This window comes from Cyrtonyx montezumae, unplaced genomic scaffold, assembly GCF_038088225.1.
Source record: "Cyrtonyx montezumae isolate F1298 unplaced genomic scaffold, pur_monq_1.0 scaffold_0, whole genome shotgun sequence".
Taxonomy (NCBI): domain Eukaryota; kingdom Metazoa; phylum Chordata; class Aves; order Galliformes; family Odontophoridae; genus Cyrtonyx; species Cyrtonyx montezumae.
In genome coordinates, this window is record NW_027071824.1 from 4,035,934 (window position 1) to 4,052,567 (window position 16,634).

Consider the following 16,634-nt stretch of genomic DNA (forward strand, 5'->3'; position numbering starts at 1 on the left):
AGGTTGCATAAACACACAGTGGCAGAATCTGCCCCAGGCTGTCTGTGCTGCAAGTTACTGAAACCAAATGGCTGAATGGTGGGCATGAGCTGGGGGAAAGCAGATCTGTTGCTCTGCATCTGCAGTATTTTTTGCTCAGGACACTCCAGATGGGAAAGCTGCTAAAGGACTCTTAAATCGGGACGGTTCTGTTACAGAAATGAAGGCCAAAAGGACTGTTTAAACTTCCATAATAGCGTTTGACAGCTACAGCGTTAAGGTTGGCAAACACAGAGATTCTATCCAATCTGTCCTATCTAGTGCATTCCAACAGGAAAGGCAAACAGGAAAAATACTATTTGCACACATGCAAAGAAGTGACAGCAGGCTGGCACGCAGCTTAGGGGTGAACACAGCTGAAAGCCAGGTCTCCCAGATAGGCATCTCTCAAATCAAGCTAAAGAAGTGAAGGATATCATACCAATAAAAGGTTTTTCATGCCATTCATAGCCACCATCCAGCCAGTTAAATGACACCGTTCAATAAAATCAGCTCCAACGAACACCTCGAGCTTTACTTCAACGTTTAATTTCTAATGTGTAAAAAGAAGTGATGAATAGCACATTGTTCTATTTTGCCTTCCAGCAATAATGAGCTTAACCTCCTCTTTGTATGCCAACATCTGCGTTTTGTGGATGGGAATGGAAAAATGTGTATATTAACCAAAAAGGTTTGATGTAACTGATAAGGAAATGAGGTTGAGGTAACTGGTCCTTCGACCTTAAGGTGAGTTCAGGCTCTGTTTTTAGCTTCACCAAATTCACCAGCACTAAACAGGAGAAGGCCCCTCTCTTCCTTGCAGTGGTTAGGTTCATCCCATATGGCTGCTGCTACGGCATAGCACATGTCCTGCTGCATACAGTGGGATTTTACAGTGTAATTCTCTTAAAGACTCTTCCATTAAATCAGAGAGATCTTCACTAACTAGCAGCTTTACAAGCTTTCTCTACTAGCACTGTTAGGAAACTGTTACTAAAACCTTTAATTGCTAACACGTGCAGAACTGACACATACGTGGTGGTGCCTTTCAGAGGAGAGAGTGCCAGCAGTTAGAAATCTTGATCTCCAAAGTAAGTGAGAACCAAGGACGTGATGATCTTTCAGTTAAAAGAAGGTTTAGAGATGGAATTGACAAATATAAAGACCATCAGGAGACGTTTCTTGCAATCTGCAAGGCAGTGAAAAGAGGTGCACATTACAAATTAAATGAGGATCACAACTCTGAGCAGAAGGGGGATAGCACAAAAGAAAAATGCCTATCGGCACGCCTAACGGATGAAAATGCCTATCGGAGCTTTAAAAAGAGTATTTTTCTTAAATAATTGTGGCTATGGGAACAGGAAGAGACAACAACTTGTAATTTCTCTATGAAGACTTCATTCTCAAAGAGGAAAGGAACTTTAGATAGGATGAGAGGAGAGGAACAGATGGTAGTCATCATTTTCTGTCAAAAACTGCAGCACTGAAAGCATGTGCCAGTGTAAATATGCAACGAGAACAATTCTTCCTTCTTCATCTCTCTCTTAATAAAATACTTACATTTTCTTTGTATTCAAGGGCTTCATTCAGAAGTGCACTCCTTGTACCCACCACATTAGAGTGCTTAGCACTGAAAGTGAAGTAGCCAAGAGGAGCAGATCCTGCAATCAAGCTTTAGTTTGGATTCTTAACATACAGCCACGTCACCTGACAGAAAGATCACACAACTGTCTATGAGGCAGCAGGGTATGTTTCGGGTATAGATGTGGTGGGCAGCTAGGACCTACAGAACAAGCTGACAGCAATAACTACAGGTCTTCAAGGCAGAAATAAAGATAAACCACCTACTGCTGAGTGTGAGAAACAGGGGAAGCATAGCTTGAGTTGAAGAAAGAATCTTTTACAAGTCTTTTTAGCCTTTCCTTGTGGACTGCAACTAATCATCTCCAGCAGATGGTTCAAACCAGTGGTGGGGGACTGATGGAGAATAGCTTGCTTTGCAGGAAAGAAGTGCAGAAACCCATACTGCCCTTGGGCTGCCGGGTTCAGCTTATACGTGTTCAGACACCACCTTCCCAGCTGCTGTGCTTCACACTGTGAAGCAGCTGCATCTAGTGGAAGGAGAGCACGGAGAACGCGTGCTTCTTCCCCAGTCGTGTTCAGTCTAGTTCACTTAGTTGGTCTAGGTGGCCTTCAAGGGTTCCCTTCCAGCTCCAAAGGTTCTCTGATGCTGTGTCACCTGAACTTGGTTGCAGAGATCAGAGTAAGCCTCAGCAGAGCAAATTGCAGCCTGTGATGCCAACAGTTAAGAGCAGAGCAAGCAGCTTACCCTCGTTTTTGACTCTTAAGAGGTCATGCCATTCCATGTCAGTTTTCAGCTACCACTTTAGCCTGATCTCACTTTTTTTTCTAAGAGCTGGTGTTTGTTCACAGCAAACAAAAATCAGGGGAGGGGAGTGGCTGTGGTAGAAACTTAGAGCACTAGAAGTGTGAGTGAAACTGCAGAGAGGCCTGAGGAAGGGTCATGTAAACAAGGGGTCCAGCCCTGTGCTACAGCAGCTCCCCACAGCAGGTCACTCAGGTCCTGGGTCTTGAGTGCCTCCAGAGAAGATTCTCCACAGCCTCTGTGGGCAGCCTGTTCCTGTGCTCTGTCACTCTCACAGTAAAGGAGTTTGTTCATATGGAACTTATTCCTCCCCGTGTGCAGGACTCTGCGCTTTCAAACCATGTAAAAAAGGCAGATATTGAGATGGTGGAGTCACCGTCCCTGGAGGTGTTCAAGAAATGTGGAGATATGGTGCTAAGGGACATAGGTCAGTAGGGGAACTGATAGGTCATGGCTTGAACTGGTGACTGAGCACCTGGGGAAGGGCTGTGGTTGGAAGCACAGGCAAAGTGTTTGCACCTGTGCTCCCTACATAACCAGAAGGGTTGCTCCCAGGGTGGCTCCACCCTGGTTCATATAAGGGCCAGAAACAGAAGGGAAAGCATCTCTTGGACCTGGGCTGCTTTCTGAGGAGGGCTGTGTGGACAGAGAGCTCCTTCACTGCTGGGTGAGTTCCTGTTTGTGACTCTTGGTCTACCTGCAAATACTTGGCCTGGTAGTGCTAAGTTAGTTGTGGAGGGCGTGAGTTGTTGGTTTGGTGTGGTGATCTTAGTGGTCTTTCTCAGCCTTTATGGTTCTAGCAGTGAAATTCTACCCTGTAGATGTTGCCACGTTTGAATGGGTTACTGTGAAGGGCTACTTGGATACAGTTTGGAGGCATCTTAAAATGTTCTGGTTTGGAACAGCTGTGCATTGGGCAGCTGCTATTGAAGCTGTGTATGCCTTTCTATATGCTGAACACTCCAAATGCCAGCACCCAGCACTTTAACTTAATTATCACACAGTTCTGTGAATCTGTGAGATACCCCTTTGCTTTGTTGCATGTGTTCTGTTTGAGAGGCTTCCAGAGGCCGTGAGGGAGAAAACTGTCTTTGGTTCTATACTCCTAGGTATTGTCCATATGAACTAGAACAGTGCTGAAATACTTTAGTTTTCCAGTTAAATGTTGTGTAACATTGACATTGTAGAACATTTAATGGGTGAATGTGAAGTTTTTACAGTCACGTTAGGGAGACTATGAACTCCAAGTTATTGAGGTTCCATGGTGGTCTAAGCCACTCTAACTGCTGAGTTTTGTACTCCAATCATTCTCAGCCCTCCTGAGAGCCCCCAAACCCTGACTTTCCCTTCCACTAGTACTCATCTGACCTTTAATGATGCAGCATCAGTGCAGAAATGAGGCTGAGCACCCCAGCAGCAGGTCTCCAGATGAAGGGGCTTTTGGATGCCTTGATAAATGGAAAGGGTTCAGCTGAGGCTCTGAGGTGTGCTAGAGGTGGTGTGATACAAGTGGTGGAAGTCAGCAGCTAGCTGTTGTGTTGACCCAGGCTGGTGTGGAATCCCAGTCTAGTTGTGTTGATCAGATGATATGGGATATTGCTGTAGTGGTTAGCAAGCTGTTTCAAAAGCAGCTGTTTGCCCTCATGCTCTCACACCAAAAATGTGGCTAGTTATGCATTGAAGTGCAGTCACCTGTTATGTGGTTCTGCTGTGTAAGAAGCACACAGGTTTTCCCCTGCATGCAAGCCTGTATGAATCTCATTCATTTCTTTGTATTTCTTAGTGCTACCCAATAGCTGAGGGCAGTAGCCAGTTATGGAAAAACTATCACAAAACAAAGAGAAGCATTCAAGGCCAGGCTGGATGGGGCTGCGAGCAACCTGGCCTAGAGGGAGGTGTCCCTGCCTGTAGCAGGGGGTTGGAGCTAGGTCATCTTAAAGGTCCCTTCCAGCCCAAACCATTCTTGGGAGATTTTGACAGCTGGTTCATAGAAGGTCAGCTCCCCCTGATTTTAAAAGGTATACGTTATAGCAATTCCAAGTAAGACATCAACTTTCACACTGGCATGCCTGAAGCATTAGTTCATTCTCCTGTCTGCTGACTCCTTAAAGGAAAAGATATCTTTGGGAGGTAACTTCTGTAAGGCTCGCACAAAACTTGCCAGAGCTCATTTGTCAGTGCCTTGAGGCAAGCCTTTCATCTTTTAGCCACATAGTGATAAGAGAACTGTATTTTAGATGGTTCTATTTACATGCTTCAGCAGCCCACTGAAAATACATATTTTACTAGTCAATGTGAGCAGCAACTTCTTGCTCACTACCAGCCAGCAAAGTGTTTCAGTAGGTTTCCAGAAAGCTCAACTCCTCTAAGAAACTGGTGTGTTTGAAACCTAGCTGTAAACATGTGACAGACCGAAGAATGAGTGCAAAATCAGAAATGGGTTCCCTCAGGGTTTTGTGATTTTTTTTTTTTGTTGTATTGTTGATATTCCACATCATAACATCACGTGGTGTATTGGGAGTTAAGGAGTTAATGCTCCAGCTCTGTGGATCGTTGATAGTTCTGGGTGTACCTGTCTCAGAAGAGAAGAACTACATTCCCCAGAGGACTGTGCGATGCTTTGCATTTTTACATATTTCCGCCCAGAGGGAAAGATAAAAACTGTCTGTGGTCTCGGGACTCCCTCTTCGCTTTGGGACCGAGCTCGGCAGTGGGTGTTTGTTGCAGCCGTCCGCCGTTAGCGTAAGGCCTTCGGTTTATCGGACACTCTCTCTCTTGCTCATTTTATTTGATTCATTTGCCTCAATTCCAATTATATTGTTATTTTCCTTTCTGATATCTTATTTAGTAAACTAGCTTTCCTCCTCAGATCGTTGCCGCTGTTTTGTTCCTAGGCCCATCTCCCTTCTCCTTTTTCCCTTTTCCCCCTTCCACTTCCCCAGGGTGTGGGCCCGTGGGTCCCCTGCCTCAATTGTCACGGTACCGGGTCAAACTGTCCCGCAAACCGTTGATACTAGGTTCCCCTGGGGCTCCCCCTAGGTTCCATTGGAAAGGACCTACAAGATCATCTAGTCCAACCATCCTCCTATCACTATCCCTACCCAACTACTAAATCAAATCCCTTAGCACCTCATCTAAACGCTTCTTGAACGGCGCTTGGGACGGTGCCTCAACCACCTCCCTAGGCAGGCCATTCCAGTGCCTGACCACTCTTTCAGAGAAAAAATGTTTCCTCAGGTCTAATCTAAATCTTCCCCGGCGCAACTTGTGGCCATTCCCTCTCGTCCTGTCGTTATTTATCAGGGAGAAGAGGCCCACCCCCTCCTCACCACAACCTCCCTTCAGGAAGTGGTAGAGTGCAATAAGGTCTCCTTTGAGCCTCCTCTTCTCCAGACTGAACAATCCCAGCTCCCTCAGCCGCTCCTCATAAGACTTGTGCTCCAGACCCCTCACCAGTTTTGTTGCCCTTCTCTGAACACGCTCCAGGGCCTCAACGTCCTTCTTGTAGTGAGGGGCCCGAAACTGAACACAGTACTCGAGGTGCGGCCGCACCAGAGCTGAGTACAGGGGGATGATCACCTCCCTGCTCCTGCTGGCTACACTATTTCTAATACAGGCCAGGATGCTGTTGGCCTTCTTGGCCACCTGGGCACACTGCCAGCTTCAAAGTTGGTCTTGATTTTTGTGGAAAACAGTATTTAATAAATGCCATCACTTACAGTGTAAGAGGGCAAAAATGTGTTCTTAGCTTTATAATACCCGAGATCCCTACAGCAGGAACATCTTTATGGGAGCACTGCTGGGCTGAGCACGCTGGCTCTGGCTGGGGGCCTGGCTGCTTCTTGAACCAAGAGCCCTGGAGATGGCACTAATGACTTCAGATGTTTTTAGAATAGCAGTGTCTTTGTTCCTGTCGGGGAACTCCAAGAACAAACACTTATGACTAACTTAAGCAGCATGTGGGGGGGAAGCATTCACCAGAAACAAAGACTATGTACAAAAATAGCAGCTGCGAAGGTAACTGACTCTGCTATCACACTGTGTCTGTTTCTGTTGGCACAGTGTCAGCCTTTAGTGGACTACCATGCTTTGTGTTCTGCTGGGTAACTGTTCTCTTCCTGAAGTACTGTGGTGATGTTCTCATATCAACTGCACCACTTCTGCAGACTGAAGTGGCCACATCTGCCTCCAGCACATGGTAATTCCTCCCTGTAGAATGCTTATCTGGAAGTCAGTCTGAAGAGCCTACTTACTGTGAAAGTAACAACAGATGAAGGGCATTTTTATGTCATCTCCAGCAACAATGATGATTTAACGCTTGTATTTAAATACCTTTTGAGGCACGTGTAAAAGAAATGCAATTGTTTATAAAGATTTTATCTTGAGTCATGAAGCACCTACCTTTAACATGGCATCAGGTTTTCAGAATACATGTCTTGGAAATGAAATCACTGTTAACTTAAGGAAAAGTAGATGTGGATCATAGGCTAGATTTAAAATAAGGAAAATGTAAGTGGATATCATTCTTAAGAAGCCCTCTTGTGTTAGATCTGCTTGGCAGAGTTGACAGAAGCAACTTCATTTCAGTCACTGGCACTTAAAAGTTACCTCAGCACGGTGTGCTGTGCAGAGTAATCATGCTTTCAGTTCAAGATGCAGTTTTGTAAGCTCACGTGCCAATGCTCACACCTGCTTGAAAGAATTGGAACTGCTGCAGAATCTGGTCCCAAGGTGAGAATAAGACAGAGAAATCAAAATGTGTGATAGCTGTTTACTATGTAGTCCTTTTTCTGCTTCAGATCAATCTCAAATGCCTTTTGGAAATGGCCCCAGCATCACATCTGTGGAACACCTTGCCCTAAAGTAGAAAAGAAGGGGAGGAAGCAGAGGTACGTTGGGGGACAGCAGTGTGTTACCATCCTTACTTCAAATGAATTCAGCGAGCAGATCTGCTCTGTCCATAGCAAGAGGGCAGTGCACTTTCCAGATGATGTAATCCCTTAAAATCAACCGAGGGTAATAGCAGTCATCAAAGGCTCACTGGCTGTGGCTGGCAGAAACAAGGTTCTTCCACCTTTATCACAGGGAATGTTGAGCAGTACCTTTTTTTTTTTTTTTGCACTGCAGGATGAAGCTTATGGAGATAAAATATAATTATTTTGACAAGTTAAAACATTGCTAAGAGCTTGGCTTCAGTTCAGTTCCCCATTTTCATGGACGCAGGCATGAAGGCACCTAATTTTCCAGAATAAATCTGATGCTCTTGAAAGCATTAGCTCAGGACTTTGATGAAAACAAAAGCCTCTTTAATAAGCATCTCTGAAACCGTGACTTGTAACCAGTTCTCACTTCTACAGATAATTAAAGGATCTCCCTGTAATCCAGAATATGCTTACATATCCAGAGGCTTAGAATTAAAAACCCTGAAGGAAATAGCCTTTAATTGACGTAATTGCTTCTGGAACCCAGGAGCACCTGCTGATGGGCTGTGCTGCTGCATTCAGCTTTTCCATGCAGATACTCTACACCAATCAGTTACCTTTTAATGCAGCAGCAGCCATCTTGAGCTGACTTTCTTCATCACGTCCAACAGACACCTTTGACAGTTGGCAATCTGATGGCCTAGCTCACTGACAAAGTTTATTAGGAAGTGGTGACTACAGTACGTCTGTGACGAGCGCAGGCTATATTCCCAACAAGAGCATAAGCGGCAGAAAGCAGAGCTTTGAGTTCAGTGTTTCTGCCATCTCTTGAGCGTAGAGAAGGACAAAGTCAAGAAGTGGGAAGCATGTCTGCCTTTTCCCTAAATGAGTTCCTGAAGGCTTTTTGCTTTTAAAGCAATAGCTTTAGCAGTACTTTGATTATAATTGCATAGTACCATCCTCATTTCCCAGCAAGTACACGGAGAGCAAGCGTAACATCACCTTAAAGAGTGCAGCATTAATATAAAGCTTTGCTCGTGTGACTTCTTTACAGCAACTGTACGTACTGCAGAACAGTGCTCTAGATTAAAAAATGCCTTAATTGCTTCACGTGCTACCTTGCAAAAATTAAGACAATAATTTGGAGCATCACAGCATCTTATGACAGTTTAATTATGAATGAAGTCTGGCCTTCCTTCTGGATTTGTGTACTTCAAAAGCCAATCCAAAAACATGATGTGTAGGTCACTCCTACGGTCTAGAGCTGGAGTAGTGGAGTAGCCACTGGCAATTTAGCACCCAAGGCTCTCCAGCAGTGTGCAGCACTGCACCATCAGCTGACTGGGTACTCTACTGCAGTAGCCAAGCTGGTGTTTTGTATTAGAGTCCTCAGCAAATGTGGGGATTTTGTTGCTTCTAAGTAGGCCATGTTTATTTCATGTCAGTGACAACAGGTAGCTACTGAAGTGGACTGCTTTGCTGTATTTGAATACTAGTACAGATGAGTCTTTCTACAGCTCTGGCTTGTTTTCATGGCTTGATTTTTTTTTTTAAGTCAAAATGTTAGTCTGGGCATATAGTACACCACTAGTGTATTTACATATAAAAATATAAAGTTTTCATCACCCTACCAGAGTTAACCATAAGAAAAAAGTCTAGGCCATGTGGGCATCGGTCTATTTTTGACAGTGGTATTTCTTAAGCTGCTTTTCATCTGTCTATTCAGCTGGCTGACATCCATCTGCCTCATGGAGCATTTGAAAACACACAGTTCACAAAGTAGCTAGAAATGATGATTGTATTTGGCTGCATTCTTCTAGTAACATAACAAGCAACAGCTTCTAGAACTTGTGCTGCTGATATACTTCCTTTGCCTGAGGCAGGGATGGGAAAGGTCTCCCTTTCTAGTATGCAATAGTTCAAGTACTGAAAAAATGTTCTGCTATTTTTTTTGTATCAATATTTGCCTGACCAGAAAAGAAACTCTGCTTGAGAACTGTTAAGTGTTCAGCATTTCCAAGAGAAGCTTAATTATTTACCCAATAAAATGGTTCCACAAATGTATCACTGACAATCTTACACAGTGTGACCAAAATCAATGCTAAAAGCTAAAATTTTGCTAGTGGCAGTATTAATATATTGTTGGCAACTCTAACATTTCAGTTCAGAAAACATCTGTTCTTCTGAGCCCCACTGAAGTGTATTATGTAAGCATTTATTAGATCCATTAATCGCACTACAGTATTACGTTAAATGTTCTCACTCTGAGAATACATCAGCATAGCATATGAACACAACAAAACCTATGTGGGATTTTATTATAACATTCCAGAAATATGCTTGTGGCCCATCAAATTCACACACAAGTACTGTGAAGGCTTGCCTTAGCATACTTAGTGTGTAAGAATAGTTTCTTGTTCAATTCCCAAAAATAAATACGAGCTTTCAATTGAAAGCATTTATTTTCCCAGTTGTCCGGAGTGGAGTCAGAGGAGGAAGATGCTCTAGACTTGTCAACAGTCCACTCTGGAATGTAAGAGCACCTCCTGTCCTGCTGTCTGCTCAAATCCTGATTTTCCTCCAGTGAAACAGGACTGGAGCACTCCTGACTTGCAGCAGTTCAGTCTGTTTCCAAGGCAGCACTGCGGGACTCCTTCGCCACCATGAGTCGCATGAGCTGACTGTGGAATTTCTCTATCTTCTTCACATCTTGTGCCTGGTCTGTTCTGTACAGCAAGCACTGCAACAGGAAGTTGTTGAAGATCAGATTTCACTTGTGCTGTTTTTACCCCCACTTGGTTGCAACTAATTTGTGCTTGAACAAATGAAATGAGTACTGAAATGAATGTTTGTGGTATGCTGTTACCACGTGGCTCAGCAATACACGTCTCCCCTCTACATGAATATTTTCTTTCAAGGGGCCTTGCCTTCCATTCTGAAGAATGGAAGCCCATCATTTATTCCATTATCTTCTCTCTCAAAGGAAACTTGGGCTTTGAAGCTGTCTTTAAGGGCACACTTCTTTAATTTTATCTAGAAATAGCAGATTAATATCCTCTATATTCTCAAAGCGTATTCTGCTTTTAGCAGTCTGAGTACATACACTGCCAGTGACATCAAATCAGTACTTCCCACTGAATAGGATCCCCCCCAAGCAAAATCTGTTTTCAATATATTTATCTTAATATTTCCTTAATTAGAACTAAGAATCTCTTCATGTGATTAGCCTGTAAGTGCAGAAGGAATGAGTGATATGTGACTGATCATAAAATGGCTGCTTAGCTTTCACTGCACAATATAATTTCCTATACTTGCACAGCATGAGTATGACTGCTCAGACCTATTCAACAATTAAAAAAACAATGCTCCATCTTGTAGCATTCTGCATGCAGCAACTTTTGCCAGCAATAGAATCCTATTAATTCAGAGACAAGCAGTAGAGAAGCTTTTTTCTTTCAGCTGTTCTTAGTTGTGCAGTTAGCAGCAAGAAAAGCCCTAATCTCTCCTCCCTTTACAGAACTTCTAACCCCTGAGAAGTTTTCTAAGCACTCTGTCAGGCTTTTTAGAACAAGAGTAGTAAGTAAATGCAGTTCAGGTTCTACTGAACGCATAACAAACAGCTGTGGTACCATAATATTTCAGAAGAGATTTTCTGCACTGCAACTGAATGTTGCATTTCACAGTGATAGCACTCTAGTGTCTCCTCATCACACAGCAGCAGCTTACCCTACAGATTAAACCTGTCACTGCTTTGAGCAAAGCTCAAGGGACATGCTCAGCAGTAAATGTCTTTCTTTTTGTGGAATCCTAAAAGAATTATGGGGAGAACTGTAAAGAACACTGAAGTGTTTCTTAGAACTTCTTGTGGACTATGCAGAGCTGAATTACAGGTCAGATTTGGTCACTGACAGAACCTAGGGAAACCTGAGCAAAACAAGGTTTTAGAAAGCTGTCAGGTACTGGAGACAATGGCTGAGAGCTCATACTTGGCAGAATGCAAATACCTGAAGAGGGTAAGCCCTGAGAGTATGTTCTGTACTTACAGCTACATCATCTGTTACTTTGATACAGAGGTTCCCATCACAGTGTCGGTATTTGAGAACAACTCGCACCTGAAATGACAAGATTTTAAGAATTAATGAGAGCTGTTTGCTATGGAGCATCTCTGAGGGAAGAGGGCCCAAGTTCAGCCTGCCTCTTATTAGAATTCTGCACTGCTTCAGTCTCACTGCCTCCCAGCGGACCTCAGCTCCACTGCCCATTAACATTACAGATAAGATACATGCTAAATGGGTACTTCAGTAGCATCAGGCATGTTCAGAACCACACTAAATACAGCAGTGCCTTCAGTGACAGATGAACAGGTGACAAAAGTTCTGTCACTGTGTGATATTCCCTCCCTGTATAGCACATTTCAGGAAAGCAAACTTGTTTGTAGAACTATTTTTCTTAAGTGTTTCTTGTCTGTGTGGAAACTTGAAAAGGCTTTGACTGAACAGAGTGAACTCACTGTATAAGAAAAGTAACACTATCTAATTATGTATGTGAGTATTATGTAGATGTTCTACTTCCAGTCACTGCAGTTAATTCAGTAGCTACATTAAAGCCTTACAGGCAGACTTGAATTGTTCTAATGCTTTTTCAAGTGGAGAGAGGAGACGTAACACTTCCAGAGTAATTAAAGAAACCAATAACAAACAAAATCAGGAGACTGAAGAGGGTTCTTTCAGATTGCTTTCAAGACTCAACAAGGCCAGATTTGAAGTCAGAAAGCAAGCATTCCACTCCTTGCTAAAAGCAGCCACAGTAACCTGCCCTGAGATTCAACCTATCCACAGCCCTTTTGCATTCTCCATTACAGGAGTTCTCAAAACCACTGTGATAAGGATCAACTCTCTCAGCAACTGATTGAGCACTGAATGCTTCCTGCAGAGTGCACAGCTGATCAAGGGGACTTCTATTGTTTCTGATCTCAGCTGGTATTAGTGTCTATAAACAAAGCAACCTGTGCTTTTGAGAATGTTCTGAACTAAGACAACTCATACTACAAACAGGTCTTTGTTGACCTATGAGATGGTCAACATTCACCGTGACTACAAAATATGTTTTGAGGTTCTGTCTCTGTGAGAGATCTCTTCATAATTTTCTCTTTCTTGTTCAGGAAAGCCTTCTGACCACAAGAACTGTGTAACTAATCTTCCCAGTCAGGCAGGTCCAGAAGCACAACAGAGGCTGTTACAGGTATGGATTAGGTAACTTGCTCCTACTAAGGCAAAACCATGCACTATCCAGCCTCATCAGCTCCCAGAGAGCACAGACCTGTTTCCCACAGTTCTTAGTTTCTTGACAAGTGTGATTACACGCAGGAGCTCCTCAGGCTAGTTCTCTATCTCGAGTACTCCATCTGTGACTCTGGTGCATGGTTATTTGTAAATAAGCAAGTTCACAGCCACAGTTGAGAGTGAAGGTAGAGTGTCCTTGGAGGTCACTCCAAGGAGGAAAGCAGCTCCTGGCTGCACTGACAGCCATCCTACATCCTAAACTCTTAATTTAACTGGATACTGCGAGGCATAATGAAATGAATTATTCTGTTTAGCTTCTTATCAGTAGGCAGGAGGCAATTGCACAAGAAGTGGTTACTGATGCTAACAGCAGACACATCCAGGTCTGAGCCCCCAGCACAAGAATGGGAACTGCTGTTTTACATAGAGAAGGCTCTGGGAGGGAGACCTCACTGCGGCCCTCCAGTACTGAAAGGGAGTTTATAATCAGGATGGGAGTTAAATTTCTACACAGGCAGATAATAAGAGAATAAGGCGGGACAGTTTTAAAGAGGGGGGAATTAGGTGTACGGGGTGAGCGGCCGCAGGACACCGCAGCGGGAGCGCCGGCTGCGCCGCGTTTACTCGAGGCCGTCCTCGGGAGCCGCAGCCCCGTCCCGCCCGCCGGGCCCGGCCGTGCCGCCACCCACCTTCATGGGATCGGCGAGGTAGAGCTTCTCCGCGGCGCGAGTGAACTCCTCCCAGGCCTGGTAGTGCGGCATGGCTCCGTCCCGCTCCTCCCGGCGCCGGCAAGATGGCGTCGAAGGCGGGCGCTGCGTCACCGAGAGAGGACGCATCCCATTGGCCGGCGAGAAGCGGCTGTCCAATCACGAAGTGCGTGACTCAGAGATTGTGGCGCCGCTGACACAGCGACCCCGCCAGGAGCGGAGGGCTGCGGAAGGAAAGGCTCGCGATGGCGGCGGCTTCGCGGGTTCGAGTCCCGCGGCAGCCCGGCGCCCCGTGGGGGACGTTCCCTCGTTCCGCCGCTGAGAGTGTGCGTGTGTGGCTCAGTCACGGCTATCCCATAGGGGAGCGTGAGATCTGCGCGCCAGACCCGGCCCAGCGAGTGAGCAGCGCGGCAATAAAAGCAAAAACATGGCATGGTGGTTATACATTCCATTCTTGCTGGCAGTTTTGCCGCCTGAGAACCCACGTTCAGAAATGCCCTCCAGATCAGCAGCTCTAATCGCGGGCGATAGATGTATTGGCAGAGTCCGAAGCAGCTGTCCCAAGCACAGGGCCTAACCTGGGGGGAACACTCCAGCACCTTGTTTTTGGGCAGCCCTGTGGTAACAGCAGGGTAGGAATTGCTTTTGGTAGTTTCATCGATGAGGAGCTGTAAATATGTGCAAGTGAAAGGTGTGGGAAGTGCAAACCCTGTAACACAACCCAGCATTTCACAGAGCCACGAGTCTGGATCCTGGTTTTCAAATCAGATGAAATCAAGTTCCTCCTTTCTGAAGGAGGAATCCCAGGTTGGGCGGTGTAGTCAGGAGCAACTCGGGGTAGATTTTTAGAGGATTTTCGTTGTAACTCAAATGTTCAAGATCCTTTATATGCTCTTCAACACAAGAGCTGGCTTAAGAGCTTCTCAGTGCTCAGTTATGAGCCTCGCTGTTCATAACTGACTCAGTTAAGCCAGTGTAACAGAGAATGGTTAGGAAAAACAGCAACACATTATAGTATCTCTATTTTCTTAACCACTCTGATTTCTGAGATTCAGTTTAGGATGTAGCTTCTCGAATTCTTCTATGTGCACCACTTTAGAGATGGCAAACTGCAGCGACCAGGACAGGAAACAGAGGGATTCCTTCATTGCTTCATCTCTGAAGAAAATGTGGTGTGTCCCTCTGACAGTTGCATACAGCGTGATGTACAGTTCGACATACCGTGTTCTTGGCTGCAGATTTTAAGGATTTCCTGTTCTCTGCCACCACCACCCATGGCCCCACACTTGTGCTGCCACAGCTGTTTGTGACTCTGAGCTGAGGATCAAACCAACGACCTGAAGTGGATTAAAAGCAGCTCCATTTTTAGTAACACATTTTTTAACCAAGATTGGTTCATTTTTCCAGTTTACTCTGTGGCTGTATGGACTGTTGTGCTGACACAGCTGTTGAAAATACACCTTGTTTGGTGGCAAGATAGGATGTGGGAATTCCTACTGTTTTTGCTGGCTTGGCACCAAAACCAGGGGGTTGTATGTGAAAACTCTCCTGTAGGAGAAGCTGCTGAAATCTCAACAATTAAAAAGATAGGCTATTTCTGCAACTCAGTGAGTGTCTGACATCTAGAGCTGGCGTGCTGCTTCACTGTGTTCTCATGTTGCCTGAAGAACAGAGCGTTTTCTTGACATGTTTAAAAAGTAACTTACACCGTTGCAGTTATTCATCTGTGAGTTGTATTTTGTGTGTGTCCAAAACTGTATTTTTCAAGTAAGGGTGAATGCAGTAATAGCAGAAATCTTTCAATGGCCTTTTTGTTTGGTGAGACAAAAAGAACGGTTGTTTATCACTGTGCGAAATATTTGATATTTAGCCAACAATAATTTAGCAGTTAGAAAGAATTCTGCTAAAACACACATACTTATCTTGCTTACTTTTCTTGAGCTCCTGCTTTCTTCCATGCAGGAAATCATTCCAGCAGTTTAGTGGCTATTCTGTCAGTAAGTAACTGAAATTTGGAACACTGCAGAACCTCGTTGAGGTTCTTTGCTCAGTCTCCTTTTATATCTTTGCTATATATGTAGACTGCCTTAGATAATGCATCTTTAGCTTGGATTTGAGGCCATAAAGAACTATGGAGCAATAATCTAAGTACTTGTGTGATGAAGGTTTTTCATGTGGTTTTCCCTTGGGCCTTTCCCCCTCATCCAACGTGTATATACATGATTCATGATCTCTCTTTCATCATGCTCCTACACGTATTGCTACTGCAAGTCCTGCTCTGTATAGCTATGTTCAGGTGTCTGGAATCCACATGGAAATGTCCTTTTTTTTTGTGTGTGTGTGTAATGTTTTCCTTTGCATAAATGGGGAAAAAATATACAAAAAACCTGAAAGAAAGCAGAAGAAAAAGATCTTGCACTATATCTTAAGGTATCATCCACTGAGATCTTGAGTTTAGGTAAAGTTCATGGAAACTGTAGCTGCTCAGCATCAAATTCAGGTTTGATATTTTGTTTCTGTTCCTTGGTTAATGCTTTTATTTAGTCTAAAGCAGGTGCCATATTACTATTTGCAAGTGTTTTTTTTTTTTTTCCAGGTGTTTTTCAGGTGTTCAAGTTTTTTTTCAGCACTGAATTCATTAAAATAGTTATCAGCACAGAGTACTGCTGGTGAGTAACATAGGTGGGCCCTTACAGTTGAAAGTAGCTTTGTATAGACAGCTGTGCACTGTCATGATGACAAACTGATCTCAGGTGGTTTGGGTTATTTGTTTTGTTTTTTCACATCTGTAACAGTTTAATTAAGTACAAAAGCTGGTGCTGAGCTGATGATGCAGTTCTTGGAACAAGAGCAACATAAAGTCAATGGGGTTACACCAATCTAAAAATTTCTAAGAAGGAGTTAGTTACAAGGCAATTATTTCTGCCAGGAATACTTAATGCTATAAGGAGATAAATTCTTTCAAAACATCTTGTCTCAGTGAAATTAAAGGAAAAGCATGGGCATGGTGGTTATTATACATTCCATTCTTGTGTGTGTATGTCCTAAAACAGCTTGGGATTTGTACTGATGCAAACTTTAATTATTCAGGCTTATTTATGTGTGTAAGGATGCAGATAGATCTTGAGGACAGGAAGCTCAGCGGTCTTTGACATCTCAGTGGTTTCTGAGCCTCAGTACCCATGAGAACCAATGGTGCAGTCAGAAGCAGCTGATGCTCCCGGATGGGTTATAACATGCCAGACCAAGCTGCAGGTTTCTTTCATTCTGCAGCTCTTGAAGGAGCACAAAACACACTGCTGCTTTCTATGGGTTTTAT

General features: G+C 44.1%; 1 protein-coding gene across 1 annotated transcript; it reads right to left on the reverse strand.

Annotated features, from left to right (window-relative positions):
• Positions 1 to 9,903: 9,903 nt before the first annotated feature.
• SRP9 (signal recognition particle 9) lies at positions 9,904 to 13,418 on the reverse strand. The gene is made up of 3 exons (XM_065736126.1): positions 13,298 to 13,418; positions 11,370 to 11,438; positions 9,904 to 10,066 (listed from the first exon to the last, which is right to left on the reverse strand). Exons 1-3 carry the CDS (start codon positions 13,367 to 13,369, stop codon positions 9,947 to 9,949), a joined length of 261 nt encoding a protein of 86 aa, XP_065592198.1. The 5' UTR covers positions 13,370 to 13,418; the 3' UTR covers positions 9,904 to 9,946.
• Between the last annotated feature and the right edge of the window lie 3,216 nt (positions 13,419 to 16,634).

What these genes read in the sequence shown, in the direction of transcription:
- SRP9 (XM_065736126.1), bottom strand. Translation starts at nt 13,369, where the DNA reads ATGCCGCACTACCAGGCCTGGGAGGAGTTCACTCGCGCCGCGGAGAAG. An exon ending in ACCTCGCCGATCCCATGAAG is followed by an intron (nt 11,439 to 13,297) that starts GTGGGTGGCGGC and finishes TTGTCATTTCAG; the next exon opens with GTGCGAGTTGTTCTCAAATA. An exon ending in AAGTAACAGATGATGTAGCT is followed by an intron (nt 10,067 to 11,369) that starts GTAAGTACAGAA and finishes TTCCTGTTGCAG; the next exon opens with TGCTTGCTGTACAGAACAGA.